The following is a 17,422-nucleotide window of genomic DNA, read 5'->3' on the forward strand; positions in this document are numbered from 1 at the left end:
TACAAACTTTTTTAATGAAAAAGGGCACACTACAAACTTTGTAGTCAAGATAACCTTTTGACTCTAACCCTAACTATGTAGTCTAAGTCCACGCTTTTGTAGTCTAAGTTTGACTTTTGTAGTCTTTTGTAGTGTATTAGTAAACTTTGTAGTCTAATTTCGACTTTTGTAGTCTTTTATAGTGTATCAGTAAACTGTGTAGTCTAAGTCCGACATTTTTTGTAGTCTATCAGTAAACTTGGTAGTCTATATCTGATTCTTATAAGTAGTACGGGATGCACCTTCCTTTTTTGGTCATTTTTCCCACAATACAATAATTGTAGCCCTTTCTTTTAGCTTTCTGAATATACTGAAATCATGTTATTTGGTTTTGTTTTCATAGAGAAAAACACAAAAAAAAAAAAGAAACACAATGCTTTTGAAATTCCTTTACCTCATATCTCCACAACAGGAGCACTTCAGAACATAATTCAAACAGATTTGGGAAGCTACAGTGTAGGGCTACAACTTTCTTTTTTTGACTATTTTTGGTAATTGGTCATGTGACCACCCTCCAGGGAAACCCATTGCATGGACCCTGACATGTGGGATACATTTGAAAAATTGCAATGAAATGCCCAGGGCTCCATTTGAAAAATTGCAATGAAATGCCTGGGGCTACATTTGAAATTTTGCAATGAAATACCAGGGTATCTATTGAAAAATCACAATGAAATACCCAGGGATACATTTGAAATTTTGCAATGAAATACCCAGGGTATCTATTGAAAAATCGCAATGAAATACCCAGGGATACATTTGAAAAATCGCCATGAAATACCAAGGGTATCTATTGAAAAATCCCAATGAAATGCGCCAGGTATCCATTGAAATTTTGCAATGAAATATCCAGGGATACATTTGAAAAATCGCAATGAAATACCCAGGGATACATTTGAAAAATCGCCATGAAATACCAAGGGTATCTATTGAAAAATCGCAATGAAATACGCCAGGAATCCATTGAAATTTTGCAATGAAATATCCAGGGATACATTTGAAAAATCGCAATGAAATACCCAGGGATACATTTGAAAAATCGCCATGAAATACCAAGGGTATCTATTGAAAAATCCCAATGAAATGCGCCAGGTATCCATTGAAATTTTGCAATGAAATATCCAGGGATACATTTGAAAAATCGCAATGAAATACCCAGGGATACATTTGAAAAATCGCCATGAAATACCAAGGGTATCTATTGAAAAATCGCAATGAAATATCCAGGGATACATTTGAAAAATCGCAATGAAATGCCCAGGGTATCTATTGAAAAATCACAATGAAATATCCAGGGCTGCATTTGAAATTTTGCAGAAAATGCACTGGGTATCTATGGAAAATTCACTATGAAATACTCAGGCCTACATTTGAAATGCCTTTCAAAAAATCCTAAGCATTATAGATATGGCCTCTAGGCTTAAGTCTAAGTTATAGAAATGACCCTCTAGGCTTGGGTCTAGGTTATAGAAATAAAGTGGTAGCCACTAGTGGCTTGAAGCTGGCGATGACATTCGACACACATGGCCCTACATTACTGCCCGGCCTCACATGCTCTTCACTGCACTTTACTTTGGTGACACACAAGATCGCACTTTTCCTCCCGACTTCACATATACTTCGCCATACTTCACTTTGCGGTCACATATATTCCACCATATCCTCAGCCATGCATTTACGTCCACACTATGCAATAATTTTGTGCATGCCAGAAGTGCCAGTGCTTCACCCCACTACTCTACGACGATCATGAACCCGCCCGCACATGGCACACCACCAGGTCCACGCCCCACACCAACCATTCACAAAAGGTTCCCTACTACATCACGACATTCTCGTCTTGCAGCCCCACCATTTCTTTCCAACCCCTAAAGCCCCCATGCCAATCGGAACCCAGAGCCATAGTCTATGTATACTGCATACCAAGAGATTTCGTCAGGCAGGTGTACACAAGATACATACGATGGGTGACTTACTAGCTCCCTGTCAATCATCCTATGCATTGGCCATGATATTCTCCAACTCATTACTTTCACCTCACCCGAGATTGCAGATGTCCAGGAAAGCCAAGTCTCAAGAGAGGGAGCATTATTTGATCTGGAATGTACCTGGACCGATGATTAAGGAGCAAGGCTGCCGGGTGAATATCACTCATCACTACTGTCGTCACAGATGAAACTCACTACTCACCTTTTCACGTCAACAAATCCCACCACGGCTCTTCACTCTCACCTCTCACAAGGCATCGGGAAACACATTAAACCCCGGCAACTGCCCCTGAGCCTTCACAAACACTATTTCCTGATGTCCACTCAGCCCCTAACGACTTGCCGCCCGATGCGACTGTGGTCGACGAGGGGGAGATACCTTCACCCACATTAGCGATGCCCATACACACCATATTTGTACTCACATGAATGCTTTGTGTCGTCGCCCACACTCGCTTCGCCCAAAACCCTGCCCTAGTCCTACAGCAAGAGAGCGTGCCTTGTATTGTCAGAGGATTATCAGACGGCCGCTGGGGGATCAGAGGATCATCATGATGTCCACGGATGCACGGGGGAGGTACTTGTACTCACAGAGTCAATGTGCAACCCATTCCACCTACCACGCCCATCTTCACCAATCAGAATTCCCAACACACACATCTGTTGTGTCTGAACTTACACCACCGCCGTTTAGCTTCCCATCACACGATCAACGCTCAGCGCTCAGCTCCTGTACTCACTCCACCACCCGAGCTAAGACACCAGACGTCCCCTTCTGCGCGTCAATGTTTCCTGCCATTGTCAGCTGGACGCTAATCAGATATTGAGAGAGTATCGCGCGGCACGGACCCAAGCTCACCTGTTCACGGCTTCCATCTACCCCGTCGCCCCAGTCCCGTCCATTTGCGACACCAACCGATGCCGCCGTTGGCTCCTCGACCTCCATCACTATCACCTGGAACATCATTTGCCAAAAACGACACAACTAGCAGCTGCTTATCGTTCGCCGCTACTTCCCCACCTAATGCCGTGAATGTCCTCGATGTGGGATGGCTCACTACAATGAGCACATTGCGCTGTGCGGTCAACTGCGCATTGAAGTCCGCAGTAGGCAACCGTTGTGGAAGAGAGAAGTTACAACTTCGTATTGACGTAAATGGTCTCGGAGATACCTCGGACCTATCACGTGCACACTGTTCAAAGTTCAAACGTTCACCACCACCGTATTCTACCCGCCGGCGACTCACTCCAGTGTCCATGCCAAATTCCAATACCTCCCAACTCCATGCCAATGCTCAGCGAAGGACGCTGCATTCATATCCTCCAAAGATGTCACTTCTTTTATAACATCCCTTCCATACATACTTTTCAGTTCCAACGTTAATGCCTCAGTCACCTCTTCGACAATGGAACCAAGGACCCGTTCTACCACCACGGGGGAGGTAGTCTTGGTGGTGGGACGAACAGAGGATAACACCTCGTATAGAACATTTCAAATACGAAATTGGGGGGAGCTCATTTGCGTCTTGAAGGATCTGGGGGAGATCAACACTTTTCTCAATGTCAGGGTGAACGTGGCAGAGATCATTGGTCACCCTCGCTCGCACAAATGCCATTTTATCACTTTTCCAAACCCTCCTACACCTTCCACTTCCCTCCTACACATTCCACTTCCCAACTTTGCACAAACCTCCTCAACATCCCAACTCATAATCCGCCAAACCGCAGCAGCAGGCAGCATAACAATAGCCCATCCTCCTCAACCGACCACCTCATTCTAGAAAATCGCCGTTTCAAACCTCACAACCTTTGCGCGCCAACACACCTCACCATCTCTGCCATATGTAATAACGGGAACACGTATCCTGTGGGATTGACGGATAGGATTATACTCGGAACGGCGACTCCAAGTGTGGTGTGGTGTGGGATGTGTATTCATACCAGCAGGCGCACACCAATAGCTTGCGCAGGTGACGTACATGTTGAATACCGGGGCCCATAGGCACCGAGCCGTGGGGGTATCCCGCCGAATGTACAGGCCTTTTGATGGTATCGTCCCATCTGGCGCTCGAAATTCCTGCATCCCATCGTTTCTATTACCCAAGGACTCTCATCTCGCGACATTTTCGTTTCCTCCATCAGCACTATGATTCCCTACTCACTTTATCCCAACACGGCCACTTGTATGGTCCACCCCCGACATCACATAATCCTCCACCCTACGACCTTGATCTTCCTCTCCTCCGCTAACCCAATCACGTTACATATGAAGTACAGAAAATCAACGACACCATATTCTCTTTGATCCCTTTAACCCATTAAATCACTGGTCTCTGCAGCAGTCATCGCAAACCCCTCTATCCGACTTCCGTCGTTGACAGTGCATTCCAACGCAGGCCTGAGGGCTTAGACTTTCATCACCCACCTAACTCGGTTTTCATCACCAGCCCCACTCTACGTTCAATGCAAAGTTCAGTTATCACCAGAATCAGAGAGATCAGTTCAACGTGTCGTCAGTGCATCTAAAAATCACTCTCGTCAATCAATGTATTACCCCGGAACATCATCCTCTCCCTGCCACTATATACTGCCGCCCACTCATCAAAATGTTGCCGACGCACTCAAGCTGGAGTCCTTCAGGTCTCTCGTCGTCTGGGGGAGTGTTAGAGGAGACGTCTCGTGACCTTCATTGTATACACGTATGTTTTTATTATTTCTTTCCAGTCCTTTTATTTCCCTTTTCTCTCATTCACATTTACCTCCGTTATTTACTAATCTTTACTTCAAGCCACAAATCCTTCCCTTTATATACGAAACCTTATTTCTGTCTCACCTCAGTCGTTCCTCACTTTACGGTGACTGACGTCTGAGGTGAGTACTTTCTATGATACATTATCATTATCTACATTATTGACTTCCTGTAGTTTTATTTGCTTCTACAGGTAGTCTATCTAATCTCAGTCGTTCCTCACTTTACGGTGACTGATGTCTGAGTTTTATTTGCTTCTACATTGCCATCGCAATGAACTGGATTTTGAGCACATCCGTGAAAAGTATGTTTGCGCCTACTTATAATTACTTCCACATGCTCAGAGCCACAAATGACATTGTCAAAACACTTCCCAGTCTGTCTAAGTATTCAAGTGGAGTCAATAGGTTAGCCCTCCTTCAAGAAATGCCAAGATACCACCCTTCACTTGAAGGAGAGGTTGTTATGCAGAGTTGTTATCTTAGGTGATAAGATATTTGCAGGACATGTGAAAGTGTACAATTACACATAGGCATGTACGGACGTCACCTTTTAGGGGGAAAAAAAATCAGTGTTCACGGAATTACGCAAAAGGCCTTACAGAAGAGAAAGAGGAAAAAAAGTCTGTCTGTGATTCTGAAATGTGTTCATGGTTGTCGTGATCTCACAACAGAGTACCGCCCTCACCCATCACCTCCTTCAATGCCCTCAAACCGACTGACGAAAGAATCCCACTCCCCAACCTCATAAGTTTTATCCCATTCATGCCTCTTCCTCTTCAACACCGCCGCCGTGCCCCCAAGCCATGACATATGCACATCCAGTGCCCTCACAAGCCCCGCCGCCTTGGCCATTTGTACCGGACACACAGCATCCAGCGCCGCGATGTCGATCGAGGAAGAGAACAGCCTGATCATTCCCTCCATACACACCTTGACCCTCTCCCACCTATATGTTTCTGTTCCCTGCGATAGCCATACTTCGAATGCTTCAAAGAGCCCACCGACAAATTTCATGTGGCCGTGGTTGAGCTGCTCTGAGTCATTGGGTGTGAGCAATTGGCTGAGGAGAGCCCATGATAGGGTGACGTCTTCGAGGCCTAGCCTGTCTCGTGTGACGAGGAGTTTGACGCAGAGTAAGGTTTGGATAGTGATTTCATTCGTGTTCAACTGGGCCACAGCCCCAGTGGTGACTGACGGGGCTGGCAAACAGTCCCATGCCAGATCCCGCAAGATCTCGGAAAGCCAGTCATCGAATGGCATGGCCACATCTTGCGTATTCAATATCCGGATCACCGTCTCCACATACCCCGTCTTCAGAACTAGGTGCCTGTCTTGGTACAATTTCAGATAATATGCGGCTATAATGTCCCGATTTTGCATCTCATTCCGGGAGGACTGATCATCCATCAATGCTTTGAACGAGGACCTGTTGAGGAGTCTGATGACGTCACCTCTTTTGCGATAGCACTCGGATACTGTAGCTGCCGCAGCAGGAATGTCTAGCTCTGCGAGGGAGTGGTAGACAGGGAATATGGCCTCGACGCTGTGTGCGAATGTCTTGTTTATCCAGTAGAGGCCATGAACAATATCGTCGAAATCCCGGATCGTCGGGGGATCGATCCAGGAGAGATTTTCGGCATCGCGAACCTTGCGCCAGCGCTTGTCATATGCAAGCCAGCTGTTGTCGCGTAAATGTTCATGAAGGTAGGGGAGTATGGCTCGCAATTGTTTTTTCAGCAAGAGGTAGCTGCGAAGAGGCAAGTAGCAGAGCCAGCGCCCAACGCGATAGAAGAGCCATGACTGCGGGGATTTGAAAGGGCACTGAGGAACACGGAGATGTTTGTCGCTTATCGAGGCCTGTTGCAGGGCAGGAAGGGCTGTGGTCGCTATTAAGAAGAGCATGACCATCCCAACTACTGCGGAGACACATGCTGCCATGGGGGTGTTGAGGGACCAAAGGAGGTCAAGGAGACCAATGAAGAAGAGGACGAGGGATAGTTGGAGGAGGAGGGGGAGAATGGAGAGGATGCCGGGGACGTGCCATTTCGTCAGCCCCTTGTATCGCATTTGGCGAAGGGCCACGGCCTCTTTGTGAGGGACGGCTGCATCACGTTGGAATTCTCGGAGCCACTGGAGGCACAGGATACCGACTAGCACAGTTGTCAGGCTGACTGTGCAACTGAGGAACCATACTACATTGATCCGGATTTGAGCTTGAGTGACGGCGAATTCTGGGATGGCAAGGGATGGCGGTAAGGGATTGGTAGAGTTTGCCACTTGTGTTGCGATGAAGCTGAGAAGTCGGGCTGATGAATCTGCAGATTGTTCTGCTAGCCATTGATAGGATTGTGTAGTGAAAGCGGTTACAACTCCTGAGAAGAGACCAGCCTGTTTTGTGTTAATTCAGCAGCAAACATGAGCATTATAGACATACGAAAATCAACAATTTATCCACCTCATCTCTCCAGGCGTCGCACATTTCGTTGTCGTGCTTCTCCACCATTTCGTTGCACTTCTGCCACCCATCCCCATTCTTTGGTATATCATAGTGCCGTGTATCGCCACACCGCCATGGTTTCTCACCCATCTAGAGAGGTTTTGAGTATGGTATGTAAGATGCATGAGCCGGTGAACCTGTTCTTCGACCTCCGCATCCAAAGGGGAAAAGGGAGGGTGTGGATTAGAAGGCCCACTTTGCCTCGAAGAAACCTAAAATTGTCTGAAAAGTCAAAAAGCCGCGTAGAGATCTTGCTAAAGAGAAGACCGACGTAATGGGAGGGACCGCCTGCAGGGGTATCGTCTTCCCCAGCTTGAGTGGTATCGGAGTCTATCTTGGGGGCCTGTTTTTCCAGGTCAGGACCAGAGGCGGACATTCGGAGGGCGATGTGGTTCACGAGGTGGATAACTTCAGATAATCGTTCTGACACGATAAAAAGAGTCTTCTCAACCTCAGTTAATTTTTCAAATTTTTCGACGTCTTCTCTTCAAGCTTTCAGCATGACCGACAGTCCCCAACTCTCTCAAACTCAAGCAGCTACTGCTGAAAGTTCTCAGACGGCTGCTACACCTGCTTCTCAGACAGCCGCCACGCCTGTGGCTACATCTAGTGTCTCTGATGCCTTTGCCACTCCTCGCGTCCCTCGTACCCATACTTTGCCAACTATCATTCAAATGCTGAAGACTCTTCCTCTGGTGTCTATTCTTCAGATGAACAAAGAAATCGAGGATAAAAATGCCGTACGGTCTCAGAAGACTTTTGACCATATTTCCGATCCTACTGCCCACGCCGAACCTGGATCCGACGAGGCTTCTTTGATTTCTTTGGACGACGCTGATCTGAACCGCTTCTGCATCCCTTCCTTTGCGGCTTCCTTTCCTAACTTGATCTATTCCAAACTTGCTAAATGGATTGCCGATGAGGAGTTGAAAGACAAGCTGAAGATGAAAAGGAAAACTAACGATGATGTTAAGCTCTCTGCGGAAGACGCTAGGATTGCCAAGTGGCGCTGTATGAATGGTCAAAAAATGGTACCTTGGATTGTTGGTGTCCCCTGGCACACTACCTTTCCTCAGAATCTCTTTGATACTGAACTTTGTATTGCTGTCCCTTTGCCTTTCTTTCTTAACAAAAATTTGAATATCTTGAATGTCGAGGCTTCTACCTTACCGACAATGAAGACTAATCCAAATCCTGGTGAGACAAAGGGTACTGTCATTCTTGATATTGAAAAACTCTCTGTGCGTTTTGGCAAAGAGCTTTCTTTGTCTTGCAGCCAGTGGACGGAGGCTGCTGGCAACATGTACCTTTTCCAAAAGGAACGTGACGAAGACAGAACTGGTGAAGCTCACAGCAACTGGTATAATGAGCATTTTTGCTTTTATACTTCTCAGGACACTAAGGACGACCTTTATGATGCTTGGAAATCGGACGAGTTGAAGTTCCGTCAGGAGCACTGGGCAAAATATGGCGAATTCGATGCTTCTCGTTATTATCAAGCATACAAACTTTCCGAGAAGCAGAAAGAGATGATGGCTGACATCCGTGGGATGATGCTGTCTGAATCCACCAAGACTCCTTTCAATGCGACGTTAGGGAAACTCGCACCACGACCTGCTCCTCGCTCCTCTCAGACACGACCCTCTCAGCCCTTTCCCTCAGGCAGCGGCAGATCTTCCTCCTCGACGCCCGACTGCCTTATCTGTGCCGAGCGAGGCCACAACGCAACCCAACACGCGGACAGCACCGTCGTCATCAAATTCAAGGCTGACGGGAAGGCAGTATGGTCGAAGTACAGTGACCACAACCTTCTCACCCCCGACAATCACATCATCTGCATTAGCTGGAACCTCAGAGGCGACCGCGGGCACCCATGTTCTCACCAAGACGAACACGCCCACCTCTGTTCCTTCTGCGGCAGTAAATGCCACCACGCCTTCTCTTGGACCTGCCGTTCTCGACCCTCAAACTGAGGCATTCATACAGGCATCGCTTTTGCTTCCCCTTTCCTATTCCGACTTTTCTTCCTCAGTTGTCCCTCGGCCCCCTTTGTCATGCACCTCTTCGGAGGAATCTCTCCTTTTTCACAGAATCTTGCATCCATACAACCCCGATGCCTTTGAATTTCTACTGCGCAAACATGATCTATACGATAGCTATCCCCTTCTTCCATTCAACCTACGCTTTGGCTTCCCTATCGGGCACATGCCCTCACTCTCCCAGACTGTTATTATGCCCAACAATCCCTCCATCTTGTCTTATCCTGATACTGTGTCTGACTACCTCACAAAAGAAGTCAAGGCTGGCAGGCTCTCGGGCCCTTTCTCTCAAGAGGTTACAGAGCACATCCTGCGTGGTCCCTTTCAATTGTCATCCCTCATCGTTTCTGTTCAACCTCAAGAACCTGGGGTGCCTGACAAACTCAGGGTTTGTCAACACCTGTCTAAAGCCTCGAAACTTCATGCGTCTGTTAACTCCTATATCCGAAAGGATGAGTTCCCTACATGTTTCGACACCGCATCGAAGGTAGCCGATATCGTGAGTCCTTTTTCATTCTGTTTCTTTCCCCATTCCTTTCTTTTTTATGTTTTTTATACATCTCTTTTGCGCTTTGTGCGTGGAGATGTTTTCCTTTACTAGCGCTGGCCTTCAGGCCAGTCGCTCTTTGGGTATTTTTGCCGTATGCAAGTTACCCGCTTCTCCTATCATCTTTCCTGTTCCATGCTATTCGCACAATGATTATCTTCCATGCTTGAGCATGACGATCCTCTTCCACGTGCCAAGCGTGATGACTTCTCTTCCACACGTTGAGTGTGATGATCATCTTCCACGTGCCAAGCGTGATGCCTCCTCTTCCACTTATTGAGCGTGATGACTCCTCCATATGTCGGCTATGATGAGGTATCACACATTATGTTTGAAGATCGTTGTGTGCATGCTATGGGCATCTTTTATCTCTCCTCTGATATGTCATGCATATATACCATCTTGTTCTCACTCTCCTGTCTGATCTCCTACTCCTGAACATTTTACTCATATTGCTCTATCTCTGAACAGATCTCTCATGCACCTCCTGGAACTCAAGCATGTACTCTCGACATAAAGAAGTTCCATCGCATGTGTCCTGTGCTCCCCTCTCACAAACCTTGGCTCGTCGTCCAAGGGACATCGGATGATTTCTTCATCAATCATGATCATCCATTCGGAGCCACCTGTGCCAGCAGTAACGCTGGCATGATCGCTAATGCCGTTGTCGATATCTGGAGAGCTGAAGGGGTCTTCCCAGTACCAAAGTATGAAGATGATTTGAAAGCTTTCCGATTCCCTTCGGCTTCGGGCACCTTCGTTGACGGCGAGTTTCGTTATGATTATGACCGATCGGAGATGCTTCACCATATCTCTTCTTTGGAAGTACCTTGGCATGATGAAAAGGGTGATGAACGCTTTTCCTTCGTCACAACCTTCATTGGTTTTCTCTGGGACATCCCTCGGAAGCGTGTCAGCTTGCCAGAAGGGAAGAGGAATAAGTTCCACCAACGTGTTCTCCAATTCCTCATGGATTTCGAAGGTCGACCTTGCCATTTGCGTGATGTCAAAAAGATTCATGGATCCCTTTGCCATATCGCCTTCGTGTACCTTGACGGACGTTCTCACCTCCCTTCCCTCTCCAACTTTGCGTCTACCTTCTGTGGTGATGAATTCTTAACAAAATATCCTCCGCATTCACTGATCACTGACTTGAAGTGGTGGTTGGTTAAGCTCACTTTACCGGGGATACATTGATCCCTCCAACCTCTCGGTCCTCTGTTAGATCTTGGGTTGTACGTTGATGCTTCTACGTCGTGGGGGATTGGTATTATCATTAGCAGTGAATGGGCTGCTTTCCAACTTTCGTCCTCTTGGAAAATTGAAGGCCGGGATATTTGTTGGCTTGAAACGGTCGCCATTGAGCTCCTTGCTCTTTTCCTCGAGTCTAGAGGCCTTCGAGACACTCATCTTCTTGTACACTCTGATAACCAAGGCACTATTGGTGCTCTCGACAAAGGTCGCAGCAGCAACATTTACCTTAATCTTGCAGTTCGTCGCACACACCTCATCCTAATTGCCACATCCCTCGTCTTTAAAACTGTCTACATTGAATCTCACGCTAATCCTGCTGACCCTATCTCGCGCGGAGAACCAGGGCCTGCTGGGAAGCAAATCTTCCTGTCTTTTAAGCTCCCTGATGAGCTCTCTTCATGTTTTGTTCATGCCTAGGTTTGCTTCTTCAATTGGAACTGCTTTCTCTCTGATCTCTGACATTTCCATTCAGCCTAGATTATCCTTTTAAACCGGCAACACGTGTCATCGAGACGGCTGTAGGTGGTCCATGTTATGTTCCTCCGTGCCCTACATCTCGTCATACTCTTTCCCATCCTTTCAAATCCCGCACTAACCCATCTCCCATCTCTTGCACTACCTGCACTAACCCATCTCCCATCTCTTGCACTACCACATCTCTTATCCCATTTGTCTCTACCTCAACACCATTACACACCTCTCCCTCTGCTGCAACTACTCCTCCCATCAACCAGACTTCCACCCACCAATCTAATCTGGATCGGTATATCAAACCAAGACAACCTCAAGCCGGGCGCCAAATCTCTCAGAGCTCTCTACGCCCTCATGTTTCTGCTGCGGATTGTCTTTTTACTTGGGATACGCCTCATGCTGTTCATCACAGACACCACCTCACTGCCTCACTTCCACCGGACTTGGTTAATAGTGCCATCATGTCCATCCGGGGCGCTTATGCGCCTAACACGAAAACTACATATGCTGCCAGTACCCTGCGCTTTACACAATTCTGCGATACATGGGGTATTTCTGAGGAAGCACGGATGCCTGCCTCTTACCCTCTCCTCTGTGCCTTCATTGGAGAACACAAGGGCAGGCAAGCCGGGAACACTATCTGTTCCTGGCTCTCTGGCATCCATGCCTGGCATGTCATCAATCATGCGCCTTGGTTCGGCGATGACGAATGGGTCCGACTGGCCCGCGTATCCGCGAACAAGGAGGGGACAAAGCATAAACACCCTCTTCGGGCTCCTGTTTCCATTGAGCACTTGTTAGCTCTTCATCGTGCCCTCAACCTTTCCACCCCTTTCCATGCAGCAGTGTGGGCTCTCGCCTTGTGCACATTTTTTGGCTGTCGGCGACTAGGCGAGCTAGCTGTTGCTACCGCCGCTGCATTTGACGAAAGATATCATGTTCTTCGCTCTGTCATGTCCATTTTTTTGTTTTTCTCTATCTTATATCCTTTTCTTATCTTTCTGCAGGATCACCTTTCGTACCTTGCGGGATGGCTCATCCTCTGCAAGTTTTCCTATTCCTTGGACTAAGACAACGAAAGAGCTTGGTGCTTCCGTCATCCTTACCGCACGAAATGATATCCTTTGCCCTGTTGCTGCTTTAAAGAACCATCTCTCTGTCAACTCATCCACCGATCAGTCTTTGACTTCCCTTTTTGCATATACAACTGCCTCCTCTCATCCAAAAATCCTCCTTAAACATGAATTTCTGACCTTTTGCAATCATATTTGGACATCTGCTATGCTCGCACACGTTCTTGGCCACAGCTTTCGTATTGGAGGAGCTGTTGAACTCCTCCTCGCTGGTGTACCCCCCGAGATCGTTGCCGCAACAGGTGGCTGGACCTCTCTCGCATTTCTACTCTATTGGCGCCGTATGGAAGAGATTCTTCCAATGAGCACCTCAAAAGCATACAACAAGTCCCATATGGACTCCTTGGCTGCCATGTTTGAACAATTCCGTATCAAACACAAAATCCCATCTGCGCTTATTACAGCTTCTGATGGGAACCTTACCTTGTAGTTTATAATGTGCATGTCATCATCCTCATTTGTACTCTATATCGTTCTTATATTTCTGTAATTGTATTTATATTGCAATCTCCACAAAAAATTTTCCAGAGTGACGCTTGATTGGGTAGTTCCTCTATGCTGAACCAACCTGCTCGTTGTGAGCTTAGTACACTCTGGTGGGTATAGCTGGTTGGTTGGCACACAATCAAGCTTTCAGACGCTCAGGTCTTGCCCGCCTCCTCAGATCTCACCATTCTTATTTATTATTTAAGATCTGATCTACGCGAGCCGGGCAAGCTCTAAGCACAAACAAGTTATCCGTGTCCACGGATTTCTTGTATTTAAATATTTGCCGTATTTAAATACTCCCTCCTCTCTCCATACTCACAAGACGCATAAGTTATCTCATTGGATAAATCTATAGAAAGGGCGTGAAAACGAGGAATTACATCGATTTGAGGAGAGGTGTTTACCTTGAAGAACGCCAGCTTTCTTGGAGGTGTTGGGGACGACGGCGAGGGAGAGATTCTGGGCCGTTGACGCCTATATTATCTTCGCACCTCCCCCATTCCCACTGCGAAGTTACAACGCGGCTTCAAGCTATCAGTCCATTTAATCAAGAAGAACTAAAATGTCGTGCAAGGTCAAACGACTGCGTTCGTTGGACGTTTGCCCTCGTCATAAAACTTGAGTCTGGTGGGCAAGTGGCAGATCGCAATGAAGCGGATTTTGAGCGCATCCGTGAAAAGTATGTTTGCGCCTACTTACTTCCATATGCTCAGAGCCACAAATGACATTGTCAAAGCACTTCCAGTCTAAGTATTCAACTGGAGTCAATAGGTTAGCCCTCCTTCAAGAAATGCCAAAATACCACCCTTCACTTGCATCAGAGATTGGCAGTATCAAGGAGGGGCCTGGGGATGGTATACAGAGTTGTTATCTTAGGCGATTAGATTTGCAGGACGTGAAAGTGCACAATTATGGTACATAGGTACGGACGTCACATCTTACGGGGAAAAAAAACAATCAGTCTTCACGTAAAGAAGAGAAAGAGAGGGGGAAAAAAGTCCGTATGTGAATCTGAAACGTGTTCACGGTGTCGTGATCTAACAGTACCGCCGTCACCCATCACCCCCTTTAATGCCCTTAAAACGACTGACCAAAAGATCCCACTCAACCTTAGAAACTCCCTCCTCCATGGAGGCTGATTCATCTATGGATTCGAGGCGTGATACCTGCCCGGAGGAAAGCTCCCCCCATCTCTTCCTCTCCAACGCCGCCGCCGCGCCCCCAAGATCCAGTGCCCTCACAAGGCCCGCTGCCTTGGCCATCTGTACCGGACACACATCATTCAGCGCCGCGATGTCGATCGGGGAAGAAAACAGCCTCATCATTCCCTCCGCACACACCTTGACCCTCACCCACTGATCCGTTTCTTGCCCCCGCGATAGCCATCCTTCAAGTGCTTTGAAGAACCCGCCGGCAAGCTTGATGTGGTCGAGGTTGAATGGCTCTGAGTTGGTGGGGTGCGTTGAGTTGGGAGGTGCAGATGGGGGTAGTGTGAGCAATTGGCGGAGGAGAATCCATGCCATGACGGCGTCGTCGGTGCATAGGATGTCTCGTGTGATGAAGGTATTGACGCAGAGTAAGGCTTGGATAATAATCTTGTTCGTGTTCAACTGAGTCACCACCGGGGCCGGCAAAAGTCCCAACCGTAAATCCCAGAGGATCTGGGAAAGCCAGCGATAGCATGGCGGGGGCACATTTTGCATATTCAATATCCTGATCACCGTCTCCGCATACCATATCTTCACAACTGGGTGCCTGTCCTGGTACAATTTCAGATAATACGCGGCTATAATGTCCCGTTTTTGCATCTCATTTGGGGAGAACCAATCATTCATCAATGTTTCAAACATGGCATAGTCGTGTATTAAGAACGTGGTGTTGTCCAGGAGCCTTATTTCGAGATATATCTCAGATATTGTAGCTGCCGCAGCAAGAATGTCTAGCTCTACAAGGGAGTGGTAGACGGGGAATATGGCCTCGACGCTTTGTGCGAGTGTCTTGTTTATCCAGTGGAGGCCATGAACAACATCGTGGGAATCGCATATCTTCATGGGTTCGCCCCAGGAGAGATCTTCGGCATTGCGAAGCTTGCGCCAGCGCTCGTCATATGCAAGCCAGTTGTTGATGCATAAAGATTCATAAAGGCGGGGAAGTGAGATTTTCGATTGGTTGGTCAGCCAGACGTAGCAGCGCAAAGGGAAGTAGAAGAACCAGCGCCCAACGCTATAGAAGAGCCACGACTGCGGGGATTTGTAAGGGCACTGAGGAACACGGAGATGTTTGTCCCTTGTCAAGACCTGTTGCAGGGCAGGCAGGGCTGTGGTCGCTATCAAGAAGAGCATGTCCATCCCAACTACTGCAGAGACACATGCTGCCACGGGGGTGTTGAGGGACCAAAGGAGGTCGAGGAGACCAACGAAGAAGAGGATGAGGGATAGTTGGAGGAGGAGGGGGAGAATGGAGAGGATGCCAGGGATGTGCCATCTCGTCAGCCCCTCGTATCGCATTTGACGAAGGACCACGGCGTCTTTGTGAGAGAGGGTTGCATCGCGTTGGAATTCTCGAAGCCACTGGAGGCACAGGATACCAACTAGCACAGTTGTCAGGCTCATTGAGAGACTGAGGAACCATACTACATTGATCCGCATTTGAGCTTGGGTGACGGTGAATTCTGCGATGGCAAGGGATGGTGGTAAGGGATTAGTAGAGTTTACGAGTTGTGTTGCAATGAAGCTGAGAAGTCGGGCTGAAGAATCCGCAGAATGTTCGTGTAGCCATTGATAGGATTGTATAGTGAAAGCGGTTACAACTCCGGAGAAGAGACCAGCCTGTTGTGTGTTAGTTCAGCAGCAGACGTGGGCATTGTAGACGTACGAAGATCAACAATTTATCCACCTCATCTCTCCAGGCGTCGCACATTTCGTTGTCGTGCTTCTCCACCATTGCATGGCACTTCTGCCACGCATCCCCATTCTTTGGTATATCATAGTGCCGTGGATCACCACACCGCCACGGTTTCTCACCCATCTAGAGAGGTCTTGAGTATGTTATGTAAGATGCATGATCATGAACCGGCGAACCTGCTCCTTGACCTCCGCCTCCGAAGGGGTAAAGGGAGGGCGTGGATTAGAAGGCCCACTTCGCCTCGAAGAAGCCTAGAAATTGTCTTAAAAGTAAAAAAAAGGGGAGTAGAGATCTTGCTACTGAGAGGACCGACGTAATCGTATGGACCGTCTGCAGGCGAAGCTTGATCGATGTTAGATCGCTCCTCAATTGGGTTCAAGTCTCCAGGGCCATGGTCTTCCCCGACTTGAGTGGTATCGGAGACCTGTCTTTCCAGGTCAGGACTAGAGGCGGACATGAGGGCGATGCGGTTATGGATAAATCTATAGAAAGGGTGTGAAAGTGAGGAATTACATCGAGTTGAGGAGACGGGTTTACCTTGCAGAACGCCGGCTTTCTTGGAGGCGTTGGGGACGACGGTGAGGGAGAGATTCTGGCCGTTGACGCCTATGTTATCTTTGCACTGCCCCCATTCCCACTGCTAGTCGCAGGGTTACAACGCATGTTAGGAATAAATGAATCAGGCTACAAAGGAGCGCTGATGTAGTTGGGCGTTCAGATAAGACGCGCTTAATGTGACCACTCTCTTGACCGTGTGATCGTGTGTGTCACGAGCTCCTAACACAGCAACGAATATGGTGGGCATTTCTTCAATACGTGGACAAGTTAGCTGCACCTAAGGTCCTTTATCCTTTCTGAGGTTTGAATCGAACCCTCTGCGTCCAATTTGAGGTGAGTAAGCTGCGACCAACGCACTGGTAAGTCGAGAAGATTTTTCTCCCAATACGTTAAAGAAATCCTGCCACTTCGCAGTTTTGGATCTCAGAGGAGACCCGAAAATTTCCTCCAGGACCTCTCAACTTCGGAAGGAACTTGCCCCAGAGTGATTATCGGTTTGTTGACGATGGAAAGGGATTCCAGCATCGGAACATCCCCCCCCCACGAGGTCTTGGAAATGTGTAAAGGAGCCTTCCATTGCTTTGATGTCGACAGTCTTCCATCGGCAGCTAAAAGGGAGTATTTGCCTTGACAGAACGAGCATTCCCTCACCGCCTCGCAGCGTGTTGCCCTTGCGTGAATGGATGCAAAAAATCGGATCTAGACGTCGGAATGTGAAGACTTGCCCAAAGCCGTGGAGTTGGCAGAGTGAT

General features: G+C 47.8%; 4 protein-coding genes across 4 annotated transcripts; 1 reads left to right on the forward strand and 3 right to left on the reverse strand.

The window, feature by feature from the left end:
* Positions 1-1,858: 1,858 nt before the first annotated feature.
* LACBIDRAFT_326037 (uncharacterized protein) lies at positions 1,859-4,008 on the reverse strand (the record flags this gene model as incomplete). The annotated part of the gene is made up of 9 exons (XM_001879894.1): positions 1,859-1,945; positions 2,016-2,034; positions 2,279-2,333; positions 2,453-2,501; positions 2,619-2,643; positions 2,768-2,832; positions 2,887-2,975; positions 3,275-3,335; positions 3,853-4,008. The coding sequence occupies 9 exons, from the start codon at positions 4,006-4,008 to the stop codon at positions 1,859-1,861; spliced, it is 606 nt and encodes a 201-aa protein (XP_001879929.1).
* A 625-nt stretch (positions 4,009-4,633) lies between these two features.
* On the forward strand, positions 4,634-4,890 carry LACBIDRAFT_318793 (uncharacterized protein; the record flags this gene model as incomplete). Its single annotated transcript, XM_001879645.1, has 2 exons — positions 4,634-4,726; positions 4,816-4,890. 2 exons carry the CDS (start codon positions 4,634-4,636, stop codon positions 4,888-4,890), a joined length of 168 nt encoding a protein of 55 aa, XP_001879680.1.
* A 558-nt stretch (positions 4,891-5,448) lies between these two features.
* LACBIDRAFT_318794 (uncharacterized protein) lies at positions 5,449-7,365 on the reverse strand (the record flags this gene model as incomplete). The annotated part of the gene is made up of 2 exons (XM_001879895.1): positions 5,449-7,166; positions 7,213-7,365. The coding sequence occupies 2 exons, from the start codon at positions 7,363-7,365 to the stop codon at positions 5,460-5,462; spliced, it is 1,860 nt and encodes a 619-aa protein (XP_001879930.1). The 3' UTR covers positions 5,449-5,459.
* A 6,053-nt stretch (positions 7,366-13,418) lies between these two features.
* Positions 13,419-16,917, reverse strand: LACBIDRAFT_326040 (uncharacterized protein; the record flags this gene model as incomplete). Its single annotated transcript, XM_001879896.1, has 10 exons — positions 13,419-13,438; positions 13,613-13,667; positions 13,700-13,739; positions 13,908-13,954; positions 14,486-14,921; positions 14,943-16,036; positions 16,083-16,235; positions 16,289-16,363; positions 16,426-16,749; positions 16,864-16,917. 10 exons carry the CDS (start codon positions 16,915-16,917, stop codon positions 13,419-13,421), a joined length of 2,298 nt encoding a protein of 765 aa, XP_001879931.1.
* Positions 16,918-17,422: the final 505 nt, after the last annotated feature.

Source organism: Laccaria bicolor, genomic scaffold (assembly GCF_000143565.1).
Source record: "Laccaria bicolor S238N-H82 LACBIscaffold_9 genomic scaffold, whole genome shotgun sequence".
Taxonomy (NCBI): domain Eukaryota; kingdom Fungi; phylum Basidiomycota; class Agaricomycetes; order Agaricales; family Hydnangiaceae; genus Laccaria; species Laccaria bicolor.